The sequence below is a fragment of the Arachis ipaensis genome, chromosome B03 (genome assembly GCF_000816755.2).
Source record: "Arachis ipaensis cultivar K30076 chromosome B03, Araip1.1, whole genome shotgun sequence".
Lineage (NCBI taxonomy): Eukaryota > Viridiplantae > Streptophyta > Magnoliopsida > Fabales > Fabaceae > Arachis > Arachis ipaensis.
Window position 1 is genome coordinate 33,067,018 of NC_029787.2, and position 11,579 is coordinate 33,078,596.

General features: G+C 36.4%; 1 protein-coding gene across 2 annotated transcripts; it reads right to left on the reverse strand.

The window, feature by feature from the left end:
- LOC107630205 (putative dual specificity protein phosphatase DSP8) lies at positions 8,360-11,162 on the reverse strand. Of its 2 annotated transcripts, XR_002359140.1 has the most exons (8): positions 10,982-11,161; positions 10,615-10,879; positions 10,177-10,299; positions 9,845-9,938; positions 9,626-9,708; positions 9,426-9,515; positions 8,737-9,283; positions 8,360-8,662 (listed from the first exon to the last, which is right to left on the reverse strand). XR_002359140.1 is itself a non-coding variant. In XM_021118666.1 (7 exons), exons 2-7 carry the CDS (start codon positions 10,807-10,809, stop codon positions 9,023-9,025), a joined length of 846 nt encoding a protein of 281 aa, XP_020974325.1. In that variant the 5' UTR covers positions 10,810-10,879; positions 10,982-11,162; the 3' UTR covers positions 8,740-9,022. The 2 variants fall into 2 exon arrangements, 1 of the variants encoding a protein (XP_020974325.1); XM_021118666.1 differs by lacking the exon at positions 8,360-8,662 and having other exon boundaries at positions 8,740-9,283; positions 10,982-11,162.

Genomic DNA, 11,579 nt, shown 5'->3' on the forward strand with positions numbered 1-11,579 from the left:
TGAAACGGGTTTGTCTTTGTTAGCTACTGCATCTCTCCCAATAAAATTTTGGGAGGATGCTTTTGGCACAGCTGTGTATTTACTTAATAGATTAACCACATTAACCCTTAATTTCATCTATCCCTTTGAAACTCTTTTTAAAAGAAAACCTGATTATACTATATTTAAAGTCTTTGGTTGCCTATACTTTCCATACTTAAAACCATATCATAAGCATAAATTAGAATATAAAATTGAAAAATGCATTTTCTTAGGATATGACAATGCACATCATGGTTATAAGTGCATGACAAAATTTGAAAAATTATTTGTGTCTAGACATGTTATTTTTAATAAAGAAGTCTTTTCTTATTGTGATTTATTTTCAACTGAATTACAATCATCTAATGCAAATAACTTGAATGTAATTTCTCATGAAACTATCATGACTTTGCCTGTGGTTACAGAACAACAAGATCTTCATTATCTAGAACAATTTCATACTAATACTAATATCATGTCTGACTTTGAGATGACAGCACCTTTAAATGCACAAGAAGTCCAATGTAAAACTTCAACTCAGAATCACAAAGACTTATAGCAACATCAAGTTACACCATCAATTTCAAACACTGGAACTGAAATTTCCTTGCCACCAACAAGTCCTACACCAATCAACATTCATCCTATGATAACAAGGTCAAAGGCTGGTATCCATAAGCCAAGAGCCTACACAACCTTAGCATCTTTGGGTTTATATCAGAACACACCAAAAAGTGTGACTTAGGCTCTTAATACTCCTTATTGGAAGTCTACTATGGATGCAGAATACCAAACTCTAATAAATTGTCACACTTGGGACTTGGTGGATGCACCACCCAATGCTACCATAATTGGAAGCAAGTGGGTGTATGCTATAAAACGAAATAGCAAAGAAGAAATTATGAGATATAAGATTAGACTCGTTGGCAAAGGCTATCATCAAAAGGAAGGTGTGGACTATGAACAGATTTTTAGTCCAGTGATCAGACCCTCAACGATTCGAATTGTGTTAACAATTGCTCTCGTCCAAGGTTGGGTGTTGAGACAATTTGATTTCAATAATGCTTTTCTTAATGGAAAGCTTGAAGAGCAAGTCTACATACAACAACCTCAAGGGTCCCTGCCATTTTTCATCTGCTTTAGAGCCTCTTTTACCTCGAAGTCTCGAATCCTTCGATAGTAGTTAAAGTTTTGATCTTCTTCCCTTGTGCATAATCGACCAAGGCTCGGAAGAGTCTTCTGTCCCTATGTTACACTTGCGGTACATAGCCGGTCCCAAGCCCGGATAAAGGAGGAGGGTTGTGTTAGGTCTTCGGCAACCAACATAAAAATATAGCCGAACCCCCATGACATGAAACAACCTCAAGGGTATGAGAGTAAGAATTCAAACAAGGTTTGTAAGCTCAACAGAGCTTTATATGGGTTGAAAAGGCTCATCGGGACTGATTTTTGACACTCAAATCTACTCTTTTAAAATTTGGGTTTATTAATACTAAATCGGATACTTCATTATTTGTAAAAAATATGAAAAATTTTATCACATATCTTCTTGTATATGTTGATGATATTGTTGTGACGGGAACTAGCTTGAATGAAATTGAAGAACTCATTGCAAATTTAAATAAGATATTTCCTCTGAAAGATTTAGGGGAGCTAAATTTTTTTCTTGGTCTTGAAGTGAAATACTTAGATGATGGTTCTATTTTTTATCTCAAAAAAAATATGCTGCAGAATTATTAGAAAAAGTTAGGATGTCTACCTCTAACGCCATGTCTACACTAATGCTTTCATTAGTGAAGCTGCACAAGCATGACTCAGAACCTTGTGAAAATCTTAGATTATACAGATCAATCGTTGGGGCCTACAATATCTAACAACTACTAGACTGGACTTGTCATATGCCGTAAATAAAGCTTCTCAATTCATGTATAATCCTACAGCTGAGCAATGAAAAGTTGTGAAGAGAATTTTGAGATACATCAAAGGTACGACGGGACAAGGTTTGATATTTTCAAAAAGTTCTGACTATAGGATTATTGCATTTGCAGATACGGATTGGGGAGCTGATCTTGATGATCGTAGGAGCGTTGCGGGATATTGCATCTATCTTAGAGCAAATTTAATAGCATGGAAGTCACAAAAATAGAGCAAGATTAGCAGAAGTAGTACCGAAGCTGAGTATAGAGCACTTGCGTCGGCCCAGGCAGAGGTGGTGGCAGCAGTTGCTCCAAAAGTTGAATGTTGCTCAAAAATTACCCCCAACTATCTATTGTGACAACCAAAGTGCTTGTCAACTTGCAAGGTTAGCAGAGGTAGTACCGAAGCTGAGTATAGAGCACTTGCATTGTCCCAGGCAGAGGTGGTGGCAGTGCAACAGCTGCTCCAAGAGTTGAATGTTGCTAAAAAATTACCTCTAACTATCTATTGTAACAACCAAAGTGCTTGTCAACTTGCAGCTAATCCTATATTGCACAGCAGATGCAAACACATGGAGTTGGATCTTCATTTTGTGAGAAAATTTGTGAACCAGAAGAAACTTTTTGTGGTACACATCCCTACCCAAGATCAGGTGGTAGATGTCTTGACAAAACCAGTGTCAATAAGACTTTTTGGTAAGTTTAGAAACAAACTTAGAATGAGTGATTCACCTCACCTAAGTTTGAAGGGGATGTTAAGAGTACTAAGATTAAATAATTAGTTAGTGAAGTCAATAGGGTTGTGATAGTTTCTGAGTTTGTTACTGCAGAGTAGTTTAGTTCCTAACTACCTCTTCTTGGTCTCTTTTTGATAGTCATGCATGACTATATATATGAATAGTCTCTGATGTAACTAAGGGACTAATAATACAATACACTTCACTTATAGTCTTTTACAATCTCTCTATGATTCACAACTGTGATTTTAACAATCAGAATGCAAACAATTGAACACCTATGTGAACGCTTCAGGAAACATAACTCTCCAACTACTATTACTGCAAACTCTGTCCAGCTTCTTAGCCACTTCCTTATTCCCCTGAACCTTTCTCAACCAAGTAAAACTCCTACCCACTGTTGTCAGATCAAACAAATTACACGAATCCAAAATGTGAGAGAAATAACTATTGTGATTAACATTGAAGTGCCCCCTTTCACTTCTTGAGAATGCAAGATTTCATTAAAGTCACCTAGTATCAACCACGGGTCCTGTATAGAAGTTTCAAGTGCCAACATATGTTCCCACAAATCTTCACAAATCGCCGGTTGGGAGCTACCGTAAATTGCACTACACACCCACTTTTTTCCACTCCTTTCAATAGCAACAGATAAACATTGTTCCATGGTAGCTATCACACTACACTTAGCTTTATCATCAGAGGATAAAAATTATATACCCCCTCTGTGCCCACTAGCTTCCACAATCCCACAGGAGTAAAACCCAAACGTTCTCAAAATATTCTCATAGAGCTAAAAGTAACATGTGTTTCAACAAGAATAACAAAAGCTGGATTAAATTTTCTTACCAGTTCTTTGCAGTGTACTCGAGCCATCCTGTTAGAGTCTCCTTTCACGTTCCAACTGATCAAGTTCATAGAATCACTATCCATAAAAAACCAGACTTGATGGTGGAACGCCACCCCTAACGTCTCACATTGAGGGTCTTCTGTCTCCCATCTTGGTACCTCCCTCCAAGATATCACCGCCCTCCAACTTTTCGTTGCCATGCTTGACCCCTCCAACCTGTTCAGTCAGTGAGTTCTGAAGTGAAGGTGGTCTTCTCCTCTTGTGATTAATTTTAACTAGCAGAGTAGAAGCATTAGATGCAGCTTTCCTTACTCCCGTAGCACCGCCAGAGAAAGAAATAGTCCCTGTAAAAGATTCTTTGGGCTTTGGAGCATTTTTCTTGACTTCACACTCACCCAAAAATGACCCTTTATCAGCCCACAAGTGTTTTTTTTTTTTTTTTACCAAAAACTGGCCTTTTGAGATTAAAATCCACTTTTGCGCCTTTATTGGCTTTGCCCTTTTTTACTTTAGTCCTACCCCCATCATTAGATGCATGATTTCCTTGCGAAGATGCATGCAATGTCCCACCCACAAAATTCTCACTTGCCATATTTAGCGAATCTTTAGTTTCACTATTTTGAAATTTGAATCCCTGATTTTTCGCCTTCTCCGATGGCCTATCCGCGGTGCTTATCGGCTGCTCTCCAGCTTCTGCTCTTTTGTCTTCTTCTTGTGGTTCACTCAAATTTTCTGGTGTTGCACGAACCACCTTCTCTTCTATCTTACCACAATCTCGAGTCACATGCCCAAAGCAATTGCATCTATCACAAATGAGATGCAAATTCTCATATTCAATGTTGTACTCAAAACCATTTACCATGATTTTTCGTCTCACCGGCTGTCCCAGATCAATTTGAATGCACGCACGTGCATATTTTCCGCGCTCAACCGATTTGGTGGCTAAGTCAACCTTAATCGGCTTCTCCAATGTTCTAGCTATATTCAAGATAGCCTTCTCATTATAGTACCATATGTTAAGGCCTGTGATTCTTATCCAGACTAAAGTAGAACCAAAAGTGTCCTCACACGGGCGAAACGACGAACATCACGGCTTAACTGCCACATAATTACCAGCGATCATCCATGGCCCTCCAAGTAACACGCATTCTCTATCCTCCCGCAAATCAAACTTGATGAGAAAATATCCAAAACCAACGTCTAACACCTTGTATCCTCCTTTGGTTTTCCAAACTCCTCTTATCTTTTGTATAATGGCAGAATAGCTAAAGGTTTTGTCGAGGACTTTAACGATAATGGCATCCTTGTATGGAGCAGATAGGATCATTCTGGCTTCCTCTGTAAAGACCACATAAAGTATCTCTCCATCAATAATGGTTGTCATTTTGTCCTCATCAAGAGAGTCCACCTGTGAGAAAACCTAGCCGAAGATTCTCCTACTACTTTGTCCCGAAAAGAAATCTCCAAAGGTTCTTTACCCTTTACCTTCTTCTCCCCATCTCCCATACCATGAGTTGCTGCTTGCCCTTCAGACTCCATGGCGCCCCCCGATACCTTGTTTTGGTCCAAACCAGAACCTCCACTAGCCTCCATAACACTTTTGCCCTTCGAAACTTCATCTATAAAACCTGGATCAAGATCCCCATTGACTTTGCCACCAACAAGAACGGTTCCTTCTAAAATCCTCCCATCATCTCCACCGCCCCGCTTTCACCCGCTCTCTCCACTCATTTTTAGCTGGTCAATGTCTTAAGCGTATTATTATGGTTATAGGAGTAACAACGCTGTTTTTATTTTAGTGGGAGGTTATTGAATTTTTCAAAATAAATTTTATGATTATTTTATCCTTATAATTTGCTTTATAAAATAGTTTATTAGAAAGTAAATATAGTCCAAAAAAATTAGAAATTAAAGTCATGGTCAACTCTTTGTATTGTTTTTATAGATTTCACCTTTTTGTTATATGGTACAAAGATTATATATAATATAATAAATAGTACATGTTGTCATATATAAGAATATGGGACTTAATATTAGCCTTTCATGGAGTTTCTCTACCTTAATAAAAGAACTAATATCAATCAGACTATGTTTATTTTTGTACTTAATAAAAAAAATTAATATCATTTAACTTTAATTTTTAACTTTCAAGATACACATGAAAAGATGTAATCTTTTATGCATTAGATAATTTAAAAGATACTTATTATATAGGAAGTTAAAAATATTCTAAACTTAAAAAATTATTTAATAACAAAATTAAGTTTGTTCAAAATCGTAGAGAGAGTTAGAGAGAGAAAGAGAAAGTTGAAATTTTTTAAATAATTACAAAGAATCACCACCATCAAAACTATTAAATTTGAGTATATTAAGTGAGGTTTAAGAAGCAAATCAGAACGATAAATCTAAAAATTTTATGTCTCTCTTTACATAGTGTTTCACTTTAAGTAACTATTTTTTATGGATAGTATTCAAATAACGAATAAAATAATAAGACGTATTAGATTATGAAAATTAATCTCATCCTTATAATACGATGGCATTATTTCAAAACATCTAAAATGAAATAATAAAATATAGTTTAATTGATGTGCACAATAAAATAAATATAAAACTTATAAAAATAGCAGTCAATTGTGGATAGCAATAGTTGCCTTCTGTCCTAAGGTACTATATTAAACTGCGACTTAAATTTATAATTATTAGTTAAAAAATTTACAATTATGTACTATTTTTTATTATTTTGGTTGAAAATAATATATTTTGATAATGTTTTTTAGGATTAGCGACATCAAATTTTGATAATTTCGAAAAATTTTAAATGATTTATGCCTTAATTCTTTTAGCAAAACTTCAACAACTCATAAAAGTTTACACAATAGATAGTTATAAATCAAAGTGATAGACAAGAGTACAAGTTGCGATGATGATACTTGGTAATAGATGGTTATAAATCAAAGTGATAGACAAGAGTAAAAGTTGCGATGATGATACTTGGTAATAATTAATAACGATCGGATGAAGAGAGTGTAGAAGGAGAAGAAAAAAATGAGAAAAGAGAATAAGGTAATATAATAGTAGCGATGAGACAATGATAGGTATGTGTATAAAGAATAATATATAGTAAGAAAAAAAATAGTGTTTGATATAGTGAGGCTATACATTCTAAAAGTTAAATAATTTAAAAAAAATATTTTTGTTTTTAAATTTTTTATTCTTAATATTTAAATTATTTTATTAAAATTATAATTTTAAAAATAAAAATATAAAAATTAATCTTTTAAAAATAATAGAAAAATGGCTGAACAGACCTATTGAGCCGCTAGTATATATTAAGTATAAACCAATAAATTATGACATGATTAAATTGATTATGGAGAGTGGCATACTTGAAAGCCAATATGCGACTCTATCGTCCACCCATTCTCTGTGGCAACATCTGCTAGTCTTTTCTAAGTTAGTTTCCTCTTCTCTTCAATATCTTATCTTTGGCTTTGGTTTCTTTCTCTGCATGTTGTCTCTGGCACTGTTCGAATAACTCAACATCCCTTTCCAAGAACATCTTGTGAACATTCATAGTAATCCCGAGAACTATGCAATGAAAAACATAACATAAAACATAAGCCTATGTAACATGGAATTAAATTAATTATATCAAAATTAATTGTCGCAAAAGAAACCCGAAAAATTCTTAACAAAAGGTTGCGGATGTGATAAATAAATTTACAAATCAAAGCAACTACCGTTTACAAATATTTCAATACATCGTACTTTTGTGGCATAAACGCAAAAGTCCAAATAGCAGTACACAGAGATAACAATTTACCTTGCCATCAATCCCGGCTTCTCTCTGTGCATGAAGAAAGTCCATGAGGTGGCTTGTCTTGTCCGACTCAAGCACATATTCTACTCTGAGTAATTAAATCCATACTTAAACCAACTCCTCCAATCCACAGAAACATGGCTTGAAAGGAAATCCATTACAAGTCTCTACGTTTAGGAAAAATAAGTAAGAATTTCTCATATATATATATATATATTGATCACTTTTATGTACTATTTCTTCAAAAATAGAGATGTTTTATTTTTTGAAATTCAGCCAAAGAGCATATATTATTTAAAACTCTTTTTTTTTATTATTATTAGTGTTGTTAAATTATTCAGAAGTTTAATAATAGATAGACTATTAGATCAAAGTTATCATTGTTGTTATTAGCAAGCATAATCAACCATGTTTATCAAGCACAGCCCTATTAGCCCCAGGAGATGTCAGCTTTGGCTTCGTTCGGCATTTAAAAAATGCATGATGAACAACTCAGCAACAAAAGAAAACAAACCCATGAGAAAGGATAAAAATAGAGAAATCAGAATTCAGAATAATCAGAAAACCGAGAGCAATATTCAAGCAATGCAGAGTGGTAAGAAACATAAATGCAAAATCAAGGGGCTCCATCACCAATGCTATGTATACATTTTCCTCCTTCAATGCTTGTTTGTTGATTAAGCAATTGTTTTCACCATTGCCACCCTGTTTGGCTTCCCATACAGAAAACGAACAAAACCTTTTTTTTTTTTCTCTGGAACGCTACTAGTTTGCATCAACAACATAACTATCGACGCCAAATAGGTTATTACTTATTAGATTACTCAGTTGTCACCGGTCACCGATACCTGGTACTAGATATCTATTGCTAAAGCACACTTCTCCAAGTGTAAATCCCTAGTGTATTCTAACGTTTTCATACAACCTTTTTTTTTTCTTCTGTAGTCTTGACTCGGTTATACTTTGCTCCACTCATATGTCATCTGTGAATTTTTATTGTAACTTCTCACTCTAAAATCCACAATTTTATTTTTATTTCTTTTGACTAAATTAAGTGTCTGTAAACACTTCATTATTTGATGCATCGCACACTTTTCACAATGTATCAATGTGATGTATATATAGTTAAGATACTTTTACGACCAATGTATTGTATATCAATACTACCGCCCAAGTTTTTCACCAGAATTGGAGCAACACTAACTGACTAACACTCTAAGGCTGCATCCACACGTCAAGACATATTACGCTGTTCCTTCCTAGAATCATATTGCAACAGAAACTGGAGCAGTAGGCAGAGCCACAGAGGTCAGATCTGCAAAACGAGCTGTGCTTCAGGCAGGCAATGCAAGTAAGCAAGTGCAAAGGAACAGGAAAGAGACCTTGTACCAGTAAACAGAAGCAACCGTTCGGCCACCAACTGAGTAATTGTATTTATTTCACATCAATAATGATTTAACTTGCATATGGAGTAATCACCCATGACCATGAGGTATCTACAAGAGAACTACAACCTATAACACGACAATGGAGGAATCTTCCCTCCCTATCTTTCATACTATGCATACTCTCATTTAACACAATTGCACCGACTCTGTGGGAAAGTATCCAACTTCACTTATTTCCACAACCTTCTTCTGTACATATCCGTGTCAAGCTGGCCTGGCTTGCTGGCTTAACAAGCACGTGACTCAGAAACCGGCAACCACCTTGTCATGGGTACACTATTTCCGGATGTCTTTAAGGATGCAAACAGACAAGATAGTCTTGATATCATGGGATTAGTCTTTGGCACTTTAGGAGCAATGGCCAGCTCCATACCAGCATTACCAGAGCTCTGGTAGCCTTCAAGATCAGCTTTGGTTATAAGAACTGCATCCCATGAGGGTGAGCGTGCAAAAGAACAAGGTCTGCGTTTGCTATAGTTTTGAACAGCCTGCTCACGATAATGCAGAGATTATTAAAAGTTGAATGCCGTGAAGAGGTACCATAATCAAAAGAAAGCATTACAATCATCATACCACTAGCCTTCATAAGGTTAGGGGGCAGAATGACCAACCAAACTGCAACATTCATACCTTCCATTGCGATGGAGCTAGCATCACTCTGGGTCTTTGAGACCGCACATATTCCAGGGCAGCAGCAGCTGTCATGTGCTTGTATTCAATCTGCAAAACATAGGTTCATTACATGGTTCATTACATGGCAACCAATTAGCATTCAAAGCTTCAGCACATGCCACCTCACATCACAAGTATAAGATAGTTCATAAAATCACCAGATAGCAAAGCACAATTGTTGTACTCCTTCCCCGCCCAGCTTTACAGTGAACATAAGTAGTTTTACCACAAGTTGAATTCTCTGTAACAAAATACAAAAGGTGAGGCAAAGTTACCTACATTGCATCCACAAAAGCACACACATACATTGGTAGATGCATTAGACTTCCAGCCCCTGCTCTTCCAAAATTAAATTTCAAAGACAAAAGAAAACCCACGATGAATGAACTGCACAGCCCGGCTGATATCAGCAAAGGAGGGGGCAAAGAGATAATCCCTTGTGGGAATTACCAAGTGATCAATTCCATGAGCCTGAAACAAATAAACCCAGAATATTAGAAATAGTTCTAGCCTAAAACGACTCTATTGCAAGGCATCGTGACAATACTTATGAGCTTATTTGTGAAAATTCAATAACTCATTATTCCTAAGTATCAACGAAACATGACACACCCGCACAAATAATACTTAACTGAAAATCCTAGATTTCAAGGCTTACACAAAACGCAAATTCAAAATTTTCCAATTTGGAAAAGGGGAAAACACTTACATGATACAATGATGAAGGCACCAAAGTTTCATACGGTTCATTAAGAGTTATTACACCACCAACGCCAAGCTTCTTCAAGTGAGGAACATCTTTGGGGAATGGGACTGCGCCCAGCAACAAAAACTGTAAATAACAACACACTTTAGTTAAACCACTACTACAAAACACATCACAAATTAAACGGCATGGCACCTCGCAATTACTTCATTTTCAACGATCACTCATTCGCTCTAAACACAAAACGATCATCATGTGTTGCTATTAAGTTGATTCTGTGGTGGGTCCCACCCACATTAAGCCTCATGTTTCTAATTCAAGGGTGAAAATCTACCCGCATATCAGAGAGTTCACTCCAATTCAGAGCAAAACGCAGAAATAAGAGAGTAAAAGCAGCAAGAATGAACGCAGACACAGGAGAAAGAGAGTAAAAAAGAAAACCTCATCAACTTGATCCCACCACCTGAATTCAGCTTCAATCTTGTTACGAAGCACATTATACAAGAGTGTCGGGTAAAACAGGATCCGAGCAACTGCTCCAACCAACGCTCTCTTTGAATCAACCCTCACAATCTGCATCTCCCCCTTCTCTTCATCCCTACTACTCCCCGTATCGTCTAACTCCTCGATCTTCATGCCACACAGCAAATTAAACCCCGAAACCAAACAAACAAAGAAACCCTAGAACCACAACCGCGATCAAATTCTGAAACAAAACCTCAATTTCAGGAATTGTGATAAGAAACATTAATTATTATCAGGTAACCAAGGAAAACTGTAAAAGGAAAAAGGATCAATCTTATTTTACCACCGAGATAGGGGAACAAGGAAGGCGAGAAAAATCACAGATCGATGAAACCTAAGCAGCAAGAAATGTAATCGACCGATGAGGTAGAAGCGAAAGTGGGAGAGTGTGGGATTGAGAGCGTTGAGATGTTAAGGAAAAGGAGAGGGCACCTGTCAAGAATGCCCTCGGAATTTAATTTTATTACCGAAAAGCGAAAAGACCTACTCTTGCTTCAAAAGAGGGTAATGGTAGAATAAAATAACGTCAAATGTAATGAAAATCATAAATAAAAATAGGGCGCCACTTAGATAAATATACAAGAAACATCTTTTTTTAAAGACACATTATTTCTACCAATTAATACTGGACAGTTAGCATTGATCAAACCAAAATACGGTTCATCTTTAATAGTTTTTTTTTTTCTTTTTTATTTGTGGTCATAAACGGTTCATGCATTTTGGGTTTTTTTTTCTTCTTGCCGGTCCTCCCCTCTTAGCGCCGCGGTCTCTCACTCTCACGGCCTCATCGCATATTTGCCGTCTCCGCCTGAGGGCTGAGGCAGAATCGTCACCTTCCCTCATCGCAGCATGAACGTCGCCGCCTCCAACCCCGTCTTCCT